General features: G+C 42.3%; 1 protein-coding gene across 7 annotated transcripts in view; it reads left to right on the top strand.

The window, feature by feature from the left end:
* The window catches only part of TSNARE1 (t-SNARE domain containing 1), a 449,842-nt gene that overhangs the window by 238,582 nt on the left and 187,869 nt on the right, over positions 1-23,391 (top strand). For 5 of the 7 annotated variants that reach the window (XM_021531988.3, XM_021531987.3, XM_021531989.3 and 2 more), the window contains one exon: positions 654-821. In XM_021531988.3, coding sequence (XP_021387663.2) covers positions 654-821 — 168 coding nt within the window. The remainder of the gene's footprint in view (positions 1-653; positions 822-23,391) is intronic. The other 2 variants (XM_021531991.3, XM_077781840.1) reach the window with 1 other exon arrangement.

Genomic DNA, 23,391 nt, shown 5'->3' on the forward strand with positions numbered 1-23,391 from the left:
AGCAGCTGTGGCTGCCCCATCCCTTGAAGTGTTCCAGGCCAGGTTAAAATGATCTTTGAGGTCCTTTCAGTCCCAATCATTCTGTGATTCTATGCCTGGGATCAGATGTGTCAAAAAAAACATGTAAATTCTATAGAGTGAACACCACGAAACTGTGAGTTGCTCAAGCTGATCACTTTGCACTCAGTGATTTCCCCTTTTTTTAAGCTGTGCCGTTTATCTCATAAATGGAGAAGATCGAAACCTTTGTATTTTGAGCATTGCAAGTTGGATCATAAAGCCTTCAATACAAATGAGTAGGATTTCTCTGTGCCTGAGAAAGTGTCTAATTCAGGAAGAATTTTCAGGGAAATTAAACAAGGTAAATGCATTATTTTTCAGCTGCACATCAACATTGTGTTCTGTCAGAACTGTGGAAAATTGAAGTTAGTTACTGGGGCCTAAAAGTAGCTCAGGAGATATGATTTCAGGTCCTGACATTTCCTTTGTGACTTGAAATGTTTCCTCTCATGTAATTTACTTTTCTCCTCTTCACCTTTCCTCCACTGTTTATGCCATCTCTTATATCAATATTTCCTTTCCCCACACTAAAGCTGCGTAAAACTGGAAAACATTTACATTTCCTTTGCTCTCTTTCCATTCTCCCATCTCAGCAGAGCCCCAAGGCCCCCTTCTCTGACCTGCCTGACGATGAGAAGATCTTTAATGGAGGCGATGGCGTGTGGCAGAACCAGGGCCAGGACCAAGCCTTGCTCTCGGAAATCACGGAGGAGGATTTGGAAGCCATCCGCCAGCGGGAAGAGGCCATCCAGCAGATTGAGGTCAGTAACCTCCTCCCACCACCAGGTTTTGTGAGCTGCAAGTGCAGAATCCTTGTGTCGTGCCTTGCTCAACGTGAAGGAAATCCTGATTTACGTCGCTGCCAGTACGGTGTCGCTAAAAGCGCGGGAGATTACCAAGAGTTTCTAAACGTGGGAATCGGTGATAGAAGGAAAAGTTGGAAATCTGTATGATTTATAATGAAAATTACAAGAGTTAATTGATACTCATGGGCTGATGGTTGGGTTCTTCCCAGTGAGGTCTGTGGTGAGGTGCTTTAATTGATCTGAGTTCTGCAGCAAAACAACTTCAACAACTGGAATTTGTCACAGGCAAAAAACACTCAGCTTTACCATTAGAGAGAATAATAGCTAGACAAAAGGAAATAACTTGTTAACCTTTTCAAATTATTCAGTATTTTGTTGTATCAAAGTATTTGGACGTTCTTGACGTAGTTAAAAGAGGACATACTATTTTTATTCGCCTTTTTTTTTGAAAGCACTGTAAAAATATTCGATAAAAGGAACAAAAAGAAGCTTGAATAAGTCAAACATCCCACATTTTTCTTTTTATACTTCCCTTTTTATGCTTTTGGGAAACTCTTGTTAGTTAAATTTAAGCGATAAATGAGTAAAACAAGAACATGTTAAGCCTTCCTAATTTGTATGCTTTTACAGACCTAAACTCAAGATGAACCAAAAAAAGAGGGCTTCAGAATAATCAGAACATTTAATTAAGGGCTATACTTTGTCCTTTAATTGGATTGGGCTAATTTTATCAGGATAGATTTTGGGTTGCAGTACAGCAGGAATTGTGATTGAGTTAACAGTGCAAAAAGAGGACAAAAGTTCCTGCTGGGGGCTGGTGCTTTGAGGTTGGGACCTCTGTTTGCAAACAGTGACAGACACATATGACTCAGCTGTCCAAGTCAGAAGTTTTGACAGTTTTACAGGATCAGGTTGAGGTCGATGTTTGTCTAATTTCTGTTGTGGTTCACTGAGCAGAGGTGAATGAGCTCTGTGGACTTGTGTCCATTACTAGGGGTGAAACTCAAAGAATATTCTCACACTGAGTATCTTTGGCTGTGAATTGTCATTTTGCACTTTTAGGGATCTCAGTGCATCCAGCAGGACAAAGTGTAGGGAACTTTGTTGTAAAGAAAATGCATGTTTTGGGGTGTTCATGCACTTTGATGTTCAGGAGGGATGGTAACAAATGTAATTCTGTGCTCACTGGAGTTATGTAAGAAAAATCTGAGTAGAATCTTGTGCTGTATTGTCTGGGATGATTCTGCTTCAGCAGGGATGTTGGACCAGACGACCCCACTGTGGTCCCCCAGCCATTCTGTGGTTCTGTGATTTTGTAATCCCTTTTGTTTGAAAAATATATATACTGATGCATTCTCAACCTTTTTTTGTTTGTCTTTACATTGTCCCTGTCCTCCCCAGGAAAAAACCCCATATTTAGTAGTTGCCCATTAGGCAGTGGGGAATGACAACCCCCAGGGCTGCCTCAACCACACCAGCTTTGTGAAGTCAAGAAGTGCAGTTGTGTCTCCTTGGAGAGATCTTTATTTATTTTGCTGGATAAATCCCATTTCTGTGCCACAATCTGATGTCTCTGCACCAAGCTGCACAGGACGATGTGGCCATGGTGGGGTAGTTGAGGGGAGTGAAGTGAATCCTAAGTAACTTAAAAAAAAAAACCACCTATGTTCATGTATTGTGCAGGGTTTGTATCTGTTGATTTGATCCTGGATACCTTTCTGCCTAATATGATTTTATCTCTGAATAGTTTAGTTTATGCAATTAATGGTTTAGTCAGCTTAAGCAGTTAATGATGTTTTTTGCTTCCTGGGAATTACCCATTTTTCCCCATCTCCTCTATCCACTTTACTTTGCTCTCACAGATCCCTGTTCATTCTCTAACTAGGACTGCATTCCACAAACATTATTTCAAATGTAGTTTAAACATTTCTCCTCAGGGAGAAAATATTTAGGACCAATGGTATTTTGCTTAACATCTCTTTTGAAAGAAATATAATGAAAATTAGTTTTTTTGGAGAGCATTGTTCGTCTTCCCAGCTGTATTTGAATAAGCAGATGGTGCTTTTAAATAATTTTCACTGTGTTTTGTTTTTCTGTTTGTTGACCCACATGAGCATATTTCTAGTGAAAGGACTCATCTTGCACATTAAAACTTCCCTGTTTTCAGTAGAAATTGTGGGTACACAGAGGATTCCTTGAGCTCACAGTCACCACAACAATTGTTTTCCAGTATATTTTCACAACCAGTGAGTAGCCAAGAAGGTTAAAATTACACATTAATCTGTCAAACATAACTAATAAGCCAAATTTATTGCCAATTTGATGTATAGCATTTGTTGTCCTTTGTTCTTTGGGGACCAGAATGAAGAACAGAGCTGTGTGGAATTTGTTTTGTGCAAATAGATTGTTTTCACTGGGATTTCCATGTTGCTGCATATGCAGCACCAGAAACATGAGATTTTGAGCAGCACAGGAGACATTGAAAGACATCACAAAACTTTACATTACACAAAACTTTAGAGAAGCTCATGGTGCTGGTACCAGTCATGGGACTTTTTTTTTAAAGACACTGAATTTGCCCTTTTTGCAAGAAAAGCCTTCTTCTTTGCTGAAGAAATAAGGAAATAAATTCTCTTCTCATTTGTGTCCTGAAAGACAGATATATAATTGTGCCTATAATAGACATTTTCTTAATCTTCCAAAGACTTCTTCCCACTTGTGTGCTTTCCATGTCTCCAAAATCTCTTCAGAGGTTTGGGTTAATGGAACATTGTTCTCTCTCAAGAACATCCCTCGAGGCACTTTGCAGTTCACAGTTTCCACCTAGACAGATAACAGCCAAGTCAAAAGTTCACCTGGCTGTTCATTTTATTTAAATGTGCTCCTTTTGCTATTGCTTGCAGATTAAAACCAGAGACTTCTGCAAGGGAGACGTCTCACCAAAACCTTACACTTTGGAAAAAGATCTTTATTGCTTGGAAATGTCAAAATCTGGTAGGACACAGCAGCCTTGACACAAGTGTTATTTCTTAAAATATTGCTTTGAACTGTTATATAAAACCTATTTTAACTTGAACTGTATTGGCAGTGAATAATAGATGCCATAACAGCTTTATATATAGCACTGTAAAATGTGCCATCAGAAATACATGAGCTGAACTGTAATGTGCATTGTCAGTGCTCAGTGCTGGCACAAGCTCTGTCATAGCAAATACAGATATAATAGATATAATTTACCACCCCATACCTTTCATTTGCACCTGTGGTCATCTGAAAAATGGGAGGAGATAAAAGTTTGAGAAGAAATGGATAAGCACTGAATGGGGAACTTCAGAGAATTTCAGCTGGGGACTGGAAAGATCTATAAAAAAAGATTCTAAATGCTGTATTGATTCAGAAAGCCTCCCGTGATCATCCCCATGCAGACAGCTTCCCCAGGGGTGATGAGAAAGGAAAATGAGGGAGAACTCCCCCAAGATGGTCCACCAGCCCTTTTCCTCTCTCACAGCAGTTTCCCACCCCATGCTCTGATTCCACAGAGTGGGCATTCTCCTGCCTTGGAGAGTGGGAGGTGTCACTTCCCATGGCACAGTGGTTGGAACAAGATGATCTTTAAGGTGCTTTCCAACCCAAACCACTCTGTGATTCCATGATATCCTGAAGGAAGCAAAACACATCCCAGGAACTGCATTTTAGTTGATGCATCCCTTGGCAAAAAAGGAGAGATGGGTAGGTTATGGCAACAGGTGTGGGGAAAATGCTTTTATTTTTAGGAGAGGTTGTTCCCTCTGAGTTGTTGCTCAGGAATGTTGATGTTTATTCCCTTTCTGTTTTGAGGACAAGTGATAGATGCCAGCCTCCACGCCTGTCACTCAAGCCTTTGTAGGCAGACAGAAAATGAAGCACAATAAAAATAAAACAAAAGAAAGCCCCACAGAGTCTGGCAGAGCGTGTTTGTTAGTTCAAACATGTTCCTTGTTCCCTCATTACTACGTATCATTTCTTGCTGAGGGCTGTTTTCGGTAAAATCTCTCACTGATGGCTGCAGTTTAGAGGGTTTAGTGCGAGCTATTTTATACCTTTCATCAGCTTCAATAGTCCAGAGCTTTGACTTCGGAGGGCTGTGCCTGTCTCTTCACAGAGGCTTTTTGACTCAGAGTAATGTATAAATAACACAAGATCATGACAAGCACCATCCGTGAAGGATCTGGCGCCGTGTGAGTGTCAAGCTGTCCTCATGACAGCGTTGGGGACCCTAATTATCCTGAGATGCAGAGCTGCCTGCCAGGTTGACATGGCCATCCCTGGGACTGGTATTGAGTTGTTCCCTAAAGAACCAGCTCCAGTATGCCACCCAGTCTAATTTAAAATGACCCGAGCTGCAGGACTGCTGCCATTTATTTCGGGAGACTATTTCACGGTCCAGCAGGCTTCGGTGTTGATGAAATGCTTCCCTCTGTTCTTGCTAAAGATCCCTTTCTCATTCTCGCCTTTTTACACCTAGTGAAACTCTGCTGGACCCTGCAAATAATTCTTCTTTCCCTTTGGCTTTAAACACTTCAAATGCTAGCAGTTCTCCTCCTCTTCACAAGTTGGTCTCCCTGGCTTTTCAGTCACTTCAGCGCTCTCTTCTCAATTATTTCCCATTTGTTAGTTCTTTGCTCCTGCAGCAGCAGACTTGTATATAGAATTTTGGTGTTCTACCAGAGCTGAACAGAAGAAATGCATAAAAAGCCCTGTGGATCCAATTCAGAGATCACAAATTTTGATGGAAAGTTTCTAGATAATTTCTGCACTAGTAAATTAAACTCGCCAAAGACACTGGAACGTGCTCATTACAGTTTTTAATTGCTAAGCATATTCTGACACACTTTTGACCCAGATTAGCCAGTGCTTACCCAGTTATTGACACGGTTTGAGAGGTAATGTTTTCTAGAGGCAGTTTTGGTGCAGCCACACTGTTCAGAGGGTAAGGGGATTTAATGATGTGCATGCAATGAAGTGCAGTTTCAGTGCCTGAGAAAAGGCATTTCCCATGTCCTTGTGTAGCTGCAGCCCTACTGATTTATGAGTTGATCACAAAAATTTCCTCTAGGCCTCACTGACATTTAGGGAAGAGGAAGAGCAAGGTGAATTAAGGGTGAATTTTGTGGGAAACAGTGCAAGCCTGAGGATGAAATGAGGTGTAGTGAAAATAGCAGCTGGCCTCCTTGAAAGTGTGGAGGAACCTTAGCAAGTCTGGAGAACAAAGAGCAGCCTATCCCAGTGGAATCCTGCTGTGGCCATTTCCATTGAATATTGATTTGACTCTGCCTCCTTCCCTGTGCCCCTGTGGCCTCCAACACTCCTGCATTGCTATAAGGGACTTCCCTTCATGTCAAAACCACTCACACTCAATCTGCACATCTTCAGCATGTTGCTTTCAAACTGCCACTGCCATGCCAGGCACATCTGAGAAGTTTCATTCATTTTAGATTCCGGGATTTTGTGAGGCTCACAGAATATCCTGAGCTGGGAGGGACCCACAAGGATCACACAGTTCATCTCCTGGCCCTGAACAGGATACCCCAAAAATCCCACCATGTCCCTGACAGTTTTTCCCAAAAAAAAGGGTTTTTTTTTGAGCTCTGTCAGGCTGGTGCTGTGACCACTGACCTGGGGAACTGTTCCAATGCCCAACCACCCTCTGGGGGAAGGACCTTTTCCTAATATCCAACCTAAACCTCCCCTGACACAGTTCCAGACTGCTCCCTCAGGTTCTATCAATAAAACAGCAAACACATCACATGCTGTATTTCCTTCTCTTTCCATTTTTTCCACTCTTTATTAAGTGCTACTGTTATATCTATCTATTCTGTAATCCCAGTGCATCCAAGAGAGGCAAGAGATGAAATACCGCTGGGTAACACATTGTGAAGATTCTCTCATCATCTCCTTTCTGCTCACACATCACTTTTGCTATGACTGCATGCAAAAGTCCAAACTTTTTCTTCTTGCCTGGCTAAAACTGTATTTCTTCCTTTCCTCATGGAAATGATTAGAGCTTGTATATTTTTGCAATCAGTGTTTCATCAGGGATACGTGTATAGCCTTGGATATCTCTTTGCAAGACAGCGAGGTTTTAGGAATATATCACAAATCTTTTTTAGCCCTAGGCAATTTCTCATGCCTCAGGTGTAACCTTATGACTAAACTGTGTGTAGTGAAGTGTTTTTAACTAAATTGGAGAGGTTTCCACTGTGTGCTAGAGATAATTTTCCTTTTCTCACTTACATTCCCAGTGCTTTATCCAAAGCCTGTTAGTGTCAGGGAGTCTTGCCCTAAACCCTTTCCTTCATGCCCTATTCCTTCAGTGAGCTTGCACGAAGAAGGCAGTAATGAAAACCTGGATTCAGCAAATCCTTTATGTGTGTCTTAACAGCTTTGCTGAATAGAGATGGACTTTAGAACCTACTAAAAGTGAAGCATTTCCTCTGCAGAAGGAGAAAATAGTGCTGAGGCACACATAATTTGCTAACAATCTGAATTTTAGGAAGACACATCTGCATATTTATATCCACAGAAACTGAGCTGAGTTAGTGTCTCGTGCATGACCTGTCAATGTTCATTGATAAGGCAGAAAGCTGGAAAGAGAGAGATCTCCTGTGCTGTGGTGAAATATGGTTTAGCTTCTGCAAATCCTCCTGCCTAAGTGTTAATATTTCTTTGGTGAAAAGAATGTGTTATTTTACTCCTCCATTTACTGCACTTTTGCCCAAGTTTTTGCCACCAGATGATGACTGTCTCAACAAAGGCAATCCTTGCCCCTATTTCTGTCAGCACAGACAGAACAAACATCAAATGCCTCATCCACACAGCAGTTTTTGTGGCTGTGATTTGCTGCCTCAAAGGGGAATTACCCTCTCACCTATCAGGTTAGAGTGGTTCACTCTCTAGTTCTCTGATGCTAATTAATAACAATCTACATCAATAGCCCATCAACCAGCTGAGATCCTCTAGCAATGCTCAGAAGTGCTGTCCCAGCAGGTTTGGCTTCTTACCTTCCTGAATTGCGTGTTCTCTCTTTTTAAATTATTTTGGTGGGGAAATCAGAATTTTCCTCACTCAGGATGGGGGGAATAACAGCAGGTGAGTCTTAGGTCATGTAAATACAAAAGTTCCTCTTGGCAAAGCCCTGAAACATCTCAAGAACCCACTGGAGAGTGAGTCAGCCCTCCCTCATTAGAGCTCAGCAGAGAGGGAAGTGAACCAAGGATATTGAAAAGACCCCACAGAGGTAACAAGGGAAGAGATGACTGAGAAGGACAATGAAATCCAAATTTCACAGCCAGACCAGTTCCCATTCCCTCCTATTTACCACAAGGTGCCTGGTCCTTCATAAATTATCCTTGACAGGAATATTCTCCCACATCCTCACAGAAATTAGACTGAAAATCACATTCTTAACGTTGTTAACAATGAATGTCAAATTTTAGAGGCTGATGACAAAGACAGTATTAGTTTATGCCCTCTGCACTATGCAGGCTCATTTAATTCAGGTGTTCTTTAATATTTTTAATTGCTCCTTTATGGAAGAGGATGTTACAGAACTGTCTATCCCCACCGCCCTGTTCACCATTTATCTACTCAGAGTGTCTCCTCTGGTTGTCATTTCCTTCTCTGCACTGAAGTCACCTCTTTCCATCTGTATTGAGGCTCTCAGATGGCTCACTTGAGGCAGAAAGACTATTAAGATTCATCTAGGAACTATGGAGAATTGCATATTTTAGTATTATAAAATACTTCCTTCACTGCAAATTTTTAGCTAGACTCCTGAGCAACCTGGTCTGACCTCAGAGTTGGTCCTGCTGTGAGTGAGAGGCTGGACTTGAGCTCTCCTGTGGCCTTTTCAAACCTGAATTATCCTGTGATCTCATGATCCCATTATCTCTCCACCTCCTTTGACTGCACCACTGAGGGCTACCAAAAGTTCATGTGCTACTCTTGCTTCATTCTAAAGACAGAACATCTCTATTTCCCTGCTTGTGTGAGCTCCTGAGTCAGCCTCATTCTCCCTCTTCTTCCATCCATTGTCACCACAGGCAGGAGTTCATGATTTGCTCCTCTGCTCATACCACATTTGCCATTTATTTGGGGAAATAGTTAGGATATTTTACACATCAGAAAGGTGGGTGTCCATGGAAGAGAAGTCCTCTGAGGTGACCCTGTGCCCACCCAGTGGGTTTGTGTGCCATTTGGGTTTGCTCAGAGCAGCTGTGGCTGCCTCATCCCTGGAATGTCCAAGGCCAGGTTGGATGGGGCTTGGAGCACCCTGGGATAGTGGAAGGTGTCTCTGCCCATGGCAGGGGTTGAAACAAGATGATCTTCAAGGTCCTTTCCAACCCAAACCATTCTGTGATTTTGATACACAGATAGAACCAGAGTCACATTTCAGAAGAATTCAGATCTCTCTTGTCCAGCAACAGCTAGAATACAGATGTGATTTGCTCATGTTGGCATCAAAATCTGTATTTTTTGAAAATGTGGACTCTTATTAATATAAAGAAAAAAGTTTAAATATCTTATAATTTAAGGCTAAGGTGTTGCTGTTGAAGGATGTGTGGTAGAAGGATTTTAGATCCAAGATCAACACATGTCCAGACAGTTTTTTGTAATTTTACTCTTAACGTCATGTACTAAGCTGTAAGGACTAAAAGGATTCTTCTGGATCACTCAAAGTGTTCCCATGAATGTCTAAGACTTTCTCCTTTCCAGGTTTTAAACTGTTCCATGGCTTTAAACTGAAAGGGAGCAGGTTTAGATCAGATATTAGGAAAAATCCCTCCCCTATGAAGGTGGGGAGGCCCTGGCACAGGGTGCCCAGAGCAGCTGTGGCTGCTCCATCTCTGGAAATGTCCAAGGTCAGGTTGGACAGGGCTTGGAGCAACCTGGGAGAGGGGAAGGTGTCCTTGCCACTATGGCAGAGGACAAAACAAGATGAACTTTAAGGTCTTTTACAAGCAAAACTATTCCATGATTCTCTGCTGTACCTACAGCAACAAACATCTGCTTATTTTTACCTCTGCCTTTGGAGCTGCTGATTTTTGGAACAAATGTTCCTGGGTTTCATCTTTCCTTGTCAGTTCTCCCACGAGGGATAAAAGCTGCCACAGATTTCTCACCGTGCTCCTGTTCCCACTTCACAGCTGGAGAAACTGAGACATTATGGGTTGTTTTTCTGCCAGTGGAGCTCCATAGAAATGTAAATGCCTTGCTTAAGACCTGGGAAAGAGTCAGGATCAGTGCCAGGATTAAAATGCTGCTTGTTCTGTACTTCCATACTCAATTCTCTTCAGACTGTGCTGGGATGAGAGATCCAAATACAAGATCTGGCATATTTAGCTTCTAATTTTTCTCCCTGTTTGAATTGGGAGGCAGAAGGAACGTGCTCCTGTTCAGGAATCACGCTGTCATCCACTCAGCTTGGATGAAGCTCAAGCAAAATACTGATCCTCATTTGTAACTGAAGGCAGATCTTCCCTGCAGGGGCAGCTTGCTGGGATATGAAGTTTCACCCATTATATCATTACTTTATCAGCAGCCTCTCTGAAAGCAGGGATTGCTCTGTCAGAGACAGAGAACCTCTGGAAAATCTTCAGATGTGAAGATGAGGCTGCAGGAGTGAGGGCAGGGGGGAAAGATCTGCTCTGTGCTTGTACACATAAAACACAGCTGAGGGAAAGCCTACAGGTGAATGCCAGTTGTGTCAGACACCGTGGTGTTGAGGGGTTAAAAGAGGAGTTTCTGAGTGGTGTGGGCCTGAGACAGATGTGCAGAAGGGATTCAGTGCTCAGAGCTGAGTGCTGGAGACTTCAATTAGCATGTGCTGATTTTCTGAACTATGCTTCATTGCAAAAGGAATCTTTGCTCATTTTGCCCCACTCATGCCTCTTGGCAGACCCTTTTCTCTCCTGGAAGTGGTGAGAGCCCAGATATCTGTTGGTGTTGAGGAGGAGAAACTTCAAATCTTATCCAGCACTGAGAGCTCTTACACGCTCTTTGAAAAGTCTGCTAGTTCTTCATGTAGGAAAAAACTCACTTCATCTTCAAGGCCTCTGCTTGAAGGCAACAGCTACTCTCTCTTTGCCTGACCAATTTTAGGAGCTGGCCACAAATCCAGTGAGTTTGAGGAGTTATAATATCACAGAATTGCTTAGGTTGGAAAAGACAAGATCCTCAAGCAAACCATTGATCTGACTGCCAAACTCACCACTACGCCGCGTCCCCAAGTGCCACATCTAAACATCTGTTAAATCCCCCAGGGATGATGTCCCCACCACTGTCCTGGGAAGCTGTGCCAGGACTTGGCAACCCTTTGGGGAATTTTTTCCCCACTAATATCAAGCCTAAACTTTTCCTGGTGCAACTTGAGGCCATTTCCTCTTGTCCATTGCTTGTTACTTGGTAGAAGAGACCAAACCCCACCTCACTGCAACCTCCTGGGATGAGAGAGGACAGCACTGCTTGTGCTCCTGATCCCTTAATCAGTCATCCCAAGCCCTTGAAGTCTCTTATTGTCCTTTTTATTGCAACTTCCTTGCTACCTAGCAGAAAAAAGATCAATAATGGAACATAATCTGAGAGTTGTGGCAGGATAGGAAGTTTTCACATCTTTAGCCCAGAGCCCAGGGAGGCAGTGGACTGCTCTAAGAAGTGGGTCTGGTCTATACATTAGGCTTTATTTTCCCTTCAGAATGGAGCCTTTTCAGCTGCTCTGTCACCTGTACCAAACAGGTGAACCAAAGTGCCTTCAGAAAACTTCAATTTAACAGGGTTTGAATTAATTTGATGATTCAGTCTCAGACAAAAAAGCATCTGTCCACAATCACTGCAGCTGAAGGGGGTTGCACAAAGCAACCCATGTGCTCTCCCCACTGCACAAAACAGACACAGCTACTCCTGGAGAGTCTCCCTCCTATGGTTGCTAGGGATTTGTGTCATTCTCAACAAAATTCAGGTGAGAGGAGAAGTGACTCTTTATTTTTAGCATGGGGTGGGGGCAATGGGGAGTGAGAGACCAGTAAAGGGACAAAGTGAAGTATGTCTTGATCAGCAGTGATTCAACAGAATCTCATATTTAGTCTTGTTTTGACAAAAACCAAGTCTCTCTAAAAATCCTGCAAATTGCTGCAAAATTCAGTCCTTCAGCCCAACTTGATTCCTGGGTGCTGTGAGCAGCCTGGACTCAAAAGTCACTCTGTAAGCACCAGTCCCTGTATTTGGCATGATCCTTTAAAATAGTCCTTAAAAATGAATTTTCTGGAGCATTTCAGTTGTCACACAAGGTATTTCTCCCCATCCTCTTTTTCCTTGCTAAATGCATCCAGAAAATGTAAAATGGGGATGGGAGGGCTGGGCAGAAGGAAATTAAGAGCAAACCCCATGACTCATCTGCCTCCCTGATTTCAGCTCATGCTTGTAAATATAAGTCTCAGTACTGGGATGCAAGGACTTTTGGGATTAGATCCTTCTATCCTGAGTGTATCTGGAGGAAATAAAGGGAAATCCTGCACCTTTGCACGTTGGTGCTGGTTGCTTAGGAGCAAGTCACCTCCTACTGAAGTCTGACAGGGCTAAGTCGTGTTCCTGCAGTTGTTTCCCCCTGATGTTCTCTCTAATTTATATCACTGAGAAGGGTTAAGGAAGGTGACTTCAGGTGTTGCCATTAGAAAGTCAAATTGCAAAAATAAAGCATTAAAAATAAATGCCGCAGTGGAATTGCTGAGCAAGGGAATAAAGAGCTTTAAATGCAAGCAGGGAACTGGCTGTGCCTTTCTCCACCAGTCACCTGTCTCCCTATCTCAGGATTAAGGACTCTGTGTCTTTTAGTCCTGCGTCTTCCCATTCAGCTCCAGGTGCTGCTGAATGTCACAACTTTTTACAGCTTGCCTATTAAGATTTAGAGGAACTTCCTTCCTTTTATTTGGATGGCAGGAAGAAGATTATTGCTTGTTCTGAGTCACTTCATAGGAGAGACCCAAGGAGAGTCTCTCATAAAAGAGCAGATTTTAAATATAGGTGGTATTCCCTAAATAAACTTCATGAATTTGTTGAGTGGGTAACTTAATTATAAGGTGGATCCCCAGGTATGGGGAAGTGTTATAGATCCACTGACTTCCATGCTGTCAATGAACTGGTGTCTCCTTTTGAATGACTTTCAAACTCCTCCAAAGAAAAGCATGAACAGCATTTCTGTCATGCACAGCTTTCCTCTCCCCTGGGTGTTTTTGCAAGAGCACAAGGTATTTTACAGCCACACTCAAGCAGATCTTGCCACACTAGATCATCTTTCAATGTTTCTCTGTCCTTGTCCCTCCCTCAAGGCATCATGTTATCCCCTAAATCTCAGGGTGCAGTGGTTCTGTCTTGTTTACCCTGGACCTTTGCTGGTGGGTGGGAAGCAGTCAGAAGGAATATTTTGAGGATTTTTTGCTGCTCTGTGTTCCCAGAGCTGAGAAGACCTCATGGGATCACCATCATTGCTGCAGGCAGAGGGCAGTCCAGAAGGATTTTAGGGCTGGGATTGGTACAACACAGAGCAGGTCTGGAGCAGCTAAGGGCCAAGATGAAATTCTCCATCATCTCCTAACTGGGGACAGTGCTCTATCAGCAGGTTTTACAGCTCTGACGTCCCCAGGGCACCAGTTCATCCCCACCAAACCCATGCAGTTGTTATAACATGGGGAACAGTCTAGGCTTCAAATCTAGCTCCATCTGAGCTCTCTTTTCTTCTTCTCCATCCCTCCATGCCCCCTGAACCTGACATTGATGATTTTGCAGCACTTTGTGTGGGAGCGGTGAGGTTTGGGTTAGAGACTATTACATAAATACTTATTTTTCTTTTTCTCCCAATTCCTGCGGAGTTAGAGCACCTATTGTTGTGTGCCATCAAACAATAGCTTTGGAGCTATTGCCACAATAGCTTGGGAGGAGCTGTGAGGAACCAGCACTTTGTTTCCCAGGTGGGTTTTTTCCGTAGGCGTCAAGACGTGGTGGGGTGGGTCGAGTGGGTGGTCAGGAGTGCTACTGGAGTGGCACTTCTTTTTTGTTGTTGTTGTTTTTCAACCTCTTTCCACCACTGATTCACCTTCCTGGATCATATTTATTATTTATTTATTTATTTATTTATTTAACAATGTGGCATCCATGCATCCATGGCCTCGGCCACGTTGTTCCTGTCAGCCACCAAGGTGCTGGCACTCGCTGGCTGTGTTGCATTAGCACAGGGATAAATTAATCCTCTCCTGCTGAGTGAGGCTGGAGCTGGGAAGTGCTGCCAGGCTGCCAGCCCTGTGTTATTTAGTGCCTGGTGCATTGTGTGCCCTCATACCTTGTTTGCTGTTCTGGAAGGCACCAATGCATCAAGGAGCGGTTTTCCTTAGGATGCTCAAGCCTCTCTGCTGGATTGGTCTGCCAAATGTGGAGCTGCAGAAGGAATTTTCATTTCCTCCTCTCACAGTTGCGTTCATCAGTGTTGAGCAACATTGACAATCATATTATTGAAAGTGCTGAGCACTTTCTGATATTTGCAACAGCCTGATCCCATCTTGACTAGGCAGATTACAGAAATGCAGTCTGGTTCTGGCCTGATTGCCCCCTGGCATTGTCTTCTACATCTTTTGTATACTAAGTCCATGCAGTTCGTTATTCCATCCACTCCAGACAATTTCCTCTCATTCCCTGTACACTGGGCATTGCTCTGGATGCAGTCTGGCATTAACATCCAGCTGGCACATCCTACAAGGTCCAAACTCAGCTGCCCAAATTCAGTCTGTTTGGATTCAAGCACCTATTAGGGTATTTTGAGTCCTGGTGATATTTAGCCAGGTCCTACCTAGGTTTTGAGGACACCCTGCTTCTCACCAGGCAGCCAGAGTCAATCCATGTTCCATTTCTCCTGGCAGGTTTTTCCATCCTCCATTCTCAAGGCTTGCCTGGAGATTTTGGTTTTACCTGTCTACCCAGTGCCCCTGTATAATTGTGTCTGCTTCACCTGTGTAGCCTCCAGATGAGATTGTTCAAGTGGTCCTGAGTTTGTGGGCAGTTCTGTATCCAACTCTGCCCCAACGGAGCTCACCAAAAGTTACACCCTTCTGCACCTGAATAGAGCTTTCACATTAACATGGAATTTGCAGGATTATCAAAATAATAGACTGAGAAGTTTTTGGTCTTCTTTTGGGGGATTTTTTGTTATTGCCTCTCCCCACCACTGATTCACCTTTCTGGATCACTTATATATGTATATATTTAAAACTGTGGCATCCAGCAAAATGCCTAGAGGAAGCTGGCTGTTAACCTTTTGTCAGGATGAAAACTGACCTACTTTTAATTTTGGGTTGGTTTTTGTTTGGCTTTTATTATTTTTTTTCCCCCTTTCTTCTTTCTTCTGACCTGCTTTTGCATTTGACATTGCTTTGTACCTCTCTCCATGGTAGTTACCTTCTGTAGTCACCTGAGGAGTGACAACATCACAGACCTCTACAGTCTGAAAAAAAACCTAAAGCAACTGGTTTACACCTTCCTTTTCATTTCCACTGAGTTATCGACTTGTTTAAAGAATTGTGAGGGCTAAGTGAACTGTAATTTTCCTTACAAGGACCAGACTATCACAGCCTTGCATGTGCTTTGTTGTTTTGTTCTGTTTTAGCCATTTTACCACGATGTGTAAGGTTTTATTACTCTATTCATCATTCAAAGAGCCAGGACTTTTTGTAAAGCTCAGTTGTTTGTAACTGGCAATCTGCAACATGGCTTGTTCCTACACAGGGATTAGATGTTCCTGTTAACAAGTCTGGGAGATCCTGCAGGTCATTAGGATTTTTTGTCACCCACAGCAAGGTATTTTTCCCATAACTGGAGGTTTCAGATTTCTCTGCCTGACTTTAAGGTCTTAAAATAATCTATGAAAACACACTTTTAGAACACAGTTCATCCACTATGATTTTAGACATCTGTTCTATCATGAGCTGACCCATGATCAGCTTCTTTCTCTTAATGTACAGTGTAGAATCTCCTTTTATTAATCTCAAACCCTCAAACATACATCCAGAATCAGTGATACCTGTAGGCTGCTTCTTCACCAGACTGTTTGGACAAAATATTTCACGGAATTTTTTTTCTTTTTCATTAGGTGGCACTGATGCATCCCAGCTTCTGTCACCCCCATGTCTTAGAGCACTTCCTCCCTTTTTTTGTCTAAGTTGAGAAGATTTTTGTCACCTGAATTTTTTTTTTTTAATGTGAACTCGCATCTATAGAATAATAAAAATCAGAGAATAATAGAAAAGTTTTGGTTGGAAGGGACCTTAAAGATCATTTAGTTCCAACCCCCCTGCCCCCCCGAACAATGCCACCTACTAAACCAGATTTCTTAGAGCTCTCTCCAACCTGAGCTTGAACAGTTTCAGGGATGGGACACCCCTGGAAGTATTCAATGAAAAATTATTTGTTTTTCAGAGACCATTCTTGACCTATATGTTTTGTGCTTCCTCTTCAAAGCATGGCAGACCCAGATGGTTTCTAGAGTGACTTCTAACCCAAGCCTTTCTATGATTCAGTTCTCTTGAAAATCACAGACTGATGATCCTGTGAGTAAATGCATTTATAAGGCATCAGTCTGGATAATGAAATCAGAGAAAAACAGTGCTCTGATTTTGATGTGTTCTTTTAACTGAACAGATGAAAAGCCTTCCATTTAAGCATGCCTGGGTTATCTAAGTAATATTCTGGCACATTGCCCTTTTTCACCAACATGACTGTACATTACAGCAACAATATGGGCAAAAAAACCTATTCCATGGAGGAAATCCCAGTAATTGAATCTCATGTTAATTGCAGATCAGAAGAAAATAGTTTTTACTATTTCATAAAACTAAGTGAAAATTTGAGCAAGAGAATGGTTGTCCCATGTCAAGATGAAATTTTGCTTTTGGTCTTGCAGAATAATACAAGACCCACTTTTGACCTTGCAAACCAGTGATAGTATCTTGACCCAGACCAACATTTCTGATGCTGGCAAAACATTATTTTTGCTCTAGAGGGGAAGCCATACAAGAAGAGGCTGAGGCAAGTTGGCTTGTTCACCCTGGAGGGGACTGAGGGGAGACCTCATTGCAGTTACAATTTCCTTGTGAGGGGAAGAGCAGGGGCAGGCACTGACCTCTTCTCTGGTGACAGTGACAGGACCTGAGGGAATGGCCTGAAATTGTGTCAGGAGAGGTTTAGGCTGGATATTAGCAAAAGATTCCTCCCCCAGAGAGTGGTTGGGTACTGGAACAGTCTCTTGTGAAGTTTTCTTGCTATGTAAAATCTCCTTGCTGGAACACTGAGCAAACCAGGAATCACCATTGAGCAAACTCAGACTGAGACCCGAAAAATTTTCCTTGGATGGTCACGGATGTGGGGCTCAGTCTCTTCTCCAAAGGAACAAACAAACAAGAGGAGATGGCCTCAAGCTGTGCCAGGGGAGGTTTAGATCAGATATCAGGAAATAAAATTCTTCACAGAGGGGTTATCAAGCTCTGGAACAGGGAAGTGGTTGTGTCACCATTCCTGGAACTGTTAAAAAATGTGTTGATGTGGCACTTGGGGACATGGGTTTAGTGGTGGACTTGGAAGTGCTGGGTCAATGGTTGGACTCAATGTTCTTAAAAGTCTTTTTTTATCTAAATTATTCTTTGGTTTTATGAAATACAAGTGTTGTGGCAAGAAGAGAGCTATCTCAAGGAGGTATAAAAAGCATTCCTTGAGTAAAATTTCTCTCCTCCTGTGTTCTGATATGGATTGTAGCCTATTCTGGTTTGATTTAGGTATTTCTGGATGGCAGGAGGATCACGGCAATCAAGAACACAAAGTACCTTCCCTGGGAGATGAACAGTCCAATTTCTGCATAGCAAGGGAGCAGGGAAATTTTATCCCAGGAGCACTAATGGAGAATTTGTCAGAAAAAAAGATGAAAAGTCCAATAGTCAAGTGAAATGCAGCTGAACTCTCCTGAATTTTAACTTTTTCTCGCTAACACACTTCACATTATGGGATTATTATGGGATTATAATGTCTCTGTGTTAAAGGGGAGAGGAAATCCTCAGCGTTCGTTGCACTCATCTGACTCCCCTTTCTTCTGGAAATAAAGGAGAAGATAAGGAAAGGGAGTGAGGGCAAAGAAAAGGAAAAGAAGAAAATTAAGATTGGAATGAAACCTTGAAATTGGCAGCTGTCAGCAGCCCTCAGGACAAGTGATAAAATGCTGCATTAAAGTAGCTGCAGTGTGAAATGCCATTGACAGAATAACGAGGATGGGAAATCACTTTATAAATGTGCTTACCAGGATAAACAGATGTGACTGAGGGCAACTCCACTCTGTCACTAAACACTTGAAAGGGCAAAATTTATGGCAATCTATTTTCTGTTAAAAAAAAAATAAAAAAAGCCACAATGAAAAGATACAAACTTAAACTCAGAGAGGCTTCAGACAGAGGTGAGGGTTCAGTGCCCGTGTAAAGGTGGGAGTCAGGGCAGGAACACTGTCCTATAATAAACCATTTTGAGAGCCCAATAAATCAAAATGTGTGAATCAAAGGGTGTGATGATGCTGAGGGAAGGGAGGGCTGGTTCCAGACATTCCAGACTTTGCAAAGGCAGGAGCCATTCTGCAGGAATGGCTTGGGGTCTTTCATGGGCAAAATCTGGAAAGGGATGAGGGATGTTATTTCAGATTTCTGCTGAGCTGAGGCTGGCTGGACATGATGGCAGCCCAAATTTAAAGGATTAAGGAGCCTTTGGACAATGCTCTGAGGCACATGGTGTGACTCTTGGGGGTGTCCTGTGCAGGGCCAGGAGTTGGATTTATGATCCTCATGGGTCCCTTCCAACTCAGGATGTTCTATGATTCTATGCTTTTTTTGGGCTTGGTTATGGTAATTAAAACTTTATTCTGTTTCTGTTCTAAATTGCCTCCTCATATTACCACCTAAAGAAATTCTGCAGTTGTGGTTGGTAAGAACTGGACAGAGAGGAAAACCCATGAATTTATGTCAAAGAGATATCAAACAGTGAGGACTTACTGTCACCAGCCAAAACCCCCAAAAATGGCTTTTTCCTTTTGCTTTTAGAACGGTTTGAACTACTTCATGGAATTTTCAGCATTATTCACTAAAGCCTGATAAAAGTATTCTGATGTTACTGAGTATTAAAAAAAAATCAAATATATATGTGGCGTCAATTTGCACCAGGGAAGGTTCAAGTTGGATATTAGGAAAAAATTCTTCAATAAAAGAGTGATCAGACATTGGAACAAGCTTTCTAGGGAAGTGATGGAGTCACCATCCCTGGAAGTGTTCAAAAAATGATGAGACATGGCATTTCATGATATGGTTTTGGGGACGTGGTGGTATTTGGTCAAATATTGAGCTTGATGGTCTTTGCTTTTTTCCAGCATAAAGATTCTATGATTCTTTATCATACTCTATGACAAATCATAATGTGAGGTATGAAAGTCCTCTGTGCTGGAAAAATTATTTATTTTGCCAATCTGAAATTCCTTGAATGGAAAAAGCAATGAATTGCCTGCAGTGTTAGCAGTAAGCAGCAGCCTTTTCAAGGTATGTTCAGTCTGAAAGCAGCTCCCCCACTCCTCCAGTTCTCACCCCACCTCCCTAGATCATTCCAGCTCTTCCAGTGCTTCATCCTTTGAGCCAGAGACACAAGTGTCTGTCTGGGAATGAGCTGAGCTATTCCCCTCTTCAAGTCTAGACTCTCACCTGCCTCATTTGCAAATTAAAACAAAATTAAAATAGCCCATTGAAAGCTAATCTGAACTCAGGGAGCACAAACTGAGCATGATTGAATAGAAATGCTTAAAAGTTTCTAATAAACTGGAGAGCTGAATCCAAATCCTCCTAAATTAGCATTTCCTTGGGGAAGGGGCAATGCAGGTGGGAAGGAAGGCAGGATAATTCACTTCTCTGCTAAGTGACTGGTGGGTTTATAAGTGCAGCAGTATCTGCTCTGTCACTGTAGATGTGCTTGATGGTTTCTAAATGCAGCCCCTGGGACAGGGGCTGGCTCTGGTTTGTTGTCACACACAGCTGATAGATGGCACACTGTTGTCAGGGTTCCCTGCTGCAGATGCCATTGTTCCTTGCTGCTGTCTGATTGTTATCTGCTGCTACTTAATGGCAGAAAGTGTCTTTGTGGCTATTGATAAGTTGGTTAAAGCTTATTGAGCTTCACCTTTTGTTTTTTTGTGGACGAGGATGTTTAACAGAGCAGAGATTTGCTGGATTTGTCTTAACTTGGAAAGGCTGGGGGAGAGGTGCATGATTTAATCAGTTTAGTGACTGGAGCTGATGGGAAGTTTGTGGCTGCATTCTGCAACAATCCCTCTCTCTTTCTGATTTCCAGGGCTTGTACTGATTGCATTGAACATTAGACAAGTGGAGTTAGGAGCAATCTTTAAACATCATCAAATCCTTTTCTCAGCTCTTAAGACAGGATCAACAACCCAAATAATTAACTTCTTATACAGATGTCTCCTGTTGCAGTTTCAGTCCATGAATTTCTGTCATATGGAGGGGGAATATGGAGAACAGGTTATTCCCTTCCTATTTGCAGCAGTTCCACTTGTCAGAAAAGCATTATCACATCTGTTGTGTCCTCCCCACCCTTCCAACCCCACACATCCTGCTTTTTCTACATTGAAAACCACACTAATTCCTATTTTCCCTATCAGGCTGTGTTTCTAACACTTCTGATCATTCCATGGCTTTTCTCTGAACTGTCTCCAGGTGGTCCCCCTGAGATTTGTTGCTCAAAATTGGACACAATATTTTATCTCACAAGTGCTAGCTTTGTCCCCAGCACCTCTCAGCACCTTTGCTTGTTTGTTTATTTCCTTTTTGAGGACTTCTGCCCAGGAAATTGCCTACTATTCTTTATGTCTAACTGTAGAACTTTGTAGTTTCATTATTTGGCTTCATCCCTTTTCCTTACAGTGTTTCCCCATTTTAACTAGATCCCTTTGAATTATAATCATATTTTCTGACAGGCTCAAAATATTTCTGAGCTTCACTGCACCTTCTTATTTATGAACTGTCCTTTCTATGCCATCACCTAAACCATTCCTGAAAAATATTGGTTAGTCCTGGATCCAGTAAAATACCACGAAGTCAGGGTGTGACAAAATCCCCTCCCTCACCTGCTGCTCACTCAGGTTTTGATGCAGCCCAGGACGTGGGTGGCTTTCTGGGCTTCAAGTGCAAATGGCCAGCTCATGTCAATTACTCATCTACCAGCTATTCCCACATCCTTCTCTGCAAGACTGGTCCCATTCCATCTTCCAGTCTCATCAGATTCTGGGGATTGTCCCAGCCTTGTATTTGTCCTTGTTGAACTTTGTGGTGCTGAAATCCTTTCCATGCATCCTTCCAGTCCATTACCAAAGAGAATTTACTGATGAACAAATAGTTTTAAACTATGACTTCTGAGCCAGTTTTACAGTATTTTCATTTAGACTTTGTTTGCTCTACCTGAGTATTTGTCATCTGATTCTTTTCCCCCTCCTCAGGTGTTGCCCTGTTCTGGAAAGGTACCAGGTAACCCTTGACAAATGCACACTTCTTGCTGCTCATTCTCCTGCTGTGTTTTGTGCAACAACAAATAATACATTGGATTATATCCCCCATCATCTGTACAACTGGAGTAGCACAAGGCTGGCATTTAGATATCTGGCCTCTAATTCCCAGACTTTTGGCCTTTGCACTGTTTAGACACTCTCTCTCTCCTGATTCCCCATGAATCTTCAGTTTACAGCTCTAAGGTTGTCTCACTATTTGTTTAAAAATTTCACCACAGTATTTATGAGTCCCAGACAGGTTGAAAATACCTAACCCTAAATCTGAGTTTCACACTCCCAGTGTTGGCTCTCCATTGACTCTGAAGTGAGCCAAGGCAAATTGCTAAGCAGTAAATGTAGAAGACATCAACATATAATTCACCTGCTCTACACCATAAATAATTCCTCCTTCCTCTGGAGATTAAAATGACCCAGACTTTGTTCTCTGGGAGCATCTCCCCCATCTGCCAGTGACACATAAGCAAAACTGTCAAAGTAAAATGGATGATTAATTGTTTGAATTATATATCCTTTCATCAGGGAGCGAGCTGCTCGTTGTTCAGACCCATAATTTTAATTACTGGATGGAATTGCAATCCACAATTTTGATCTGAGAAGAAGCACAAGATTTCTGGATTTGGGGTAGCAGACAGCAGCTGGTGTTATACTGTTTCTGCAAACATAAGAGCTCCAATGCCCACAGCATGAGCAACAAACAGGAGGAGCTGGAAGCCAATCGTGCCTCTGGAAAACTGTGATTGGGAAGAGGGTGGGATGACTCACACAACCAGAGTGCTGCAATGGATCTCTGTAAACTCTTCAGAAGGGACAGCAAGGGAGGAGAGGCAGTGGAGAAACCCTTGTGTCAACAGGGCTGAGTGTTTATGGGTCAGGATAATGGGGAAGGCAACAAAACAGATATTCTGGTGGGAGTCTGTTACAGGCCACCCAGCCAGGATGAAAAGATGGATAAATTGCTCTAGGAGTACCTGGGAGAAGCCTCTTGATGGCTGGCCTTTGTCCTCATGGAAGAATTCAATTTAACCAGGTGTCTTCTGGAAATACAACACAGCAAAGAGGAAAGTGTCCTGGATGTTCCTGGAGCGTGTAGGAGATAAATTCCTGACACAGCTGATGAGTGAGCCAACTAAAGGAGCTGTACCACTGGACCTGTTGGATGCTTTTAACCAGAAATTAGAAATTTTCAACTGGATACTGAGCACAGACAATTGGAAAATAAAGTGAACTGTCACACAGCCTTTAGTGTCTGCCTTAGACATTGGCACCTTTTATATGATAAGAAGGTGTGTGAGAAATGAGAGCATTTTGGCCTGCTTTTTCTATTAGAAATTTGGAGGTGATCCAGAAGGAAATAAATGAGGAAGAAGTATTAAGTATAATTTATGAAGAGAGATTACAGGAATTTACCAATTGAAGGCTCAGAAAGTGCAGCAGTGATTAGTTGAGCCATGATGACTGTGTAGAAATACTTGATGTGTAATAGCATTGAAAAAAGGGGAGAAGAATTTAAAATATTAAGGTTGAAGGTAGTAACAAATTACCAAATAGTAACTAAGGACAGAGAGAAATAAATTAAACATTAAGAAAAAGTCCTCGAATAATGACATGAATCATTTTGGATATAATGGATATTTTTAAAATAGGCAGTCTCTCCTGTATAGAGTGGAGAATAAAACCATGTGAGGGTGTTTGGGAGAGTCAACTTGCAGGAGGTGATACCCATCAACTTTTATTTTCTGAGACTTTTAGCTGCAGTCGTAATTAATTTGTCCTCACATACCTTAACTCAGCATTTGTGCCTTTTAAGTAACCTGCATTATTGACTGAAAGCATGTAAGAAAATTGTCAAGAGCA

The sequence above is a fragment of the Lonchura striata genome, chromosome 1 (genome assembly GCF_046129695.1).
Source record: "Lonchura striata isolate bLonStr1 chromosome 1, bLonStr1.mat, whole genome shotgun sequence".
Classification (NCBI taxonomy): Eukaryota; Metazoa; Chordata; class Aves; order Passeriformes; family Estrildidae; genus Lonchura; species Lonchura striata.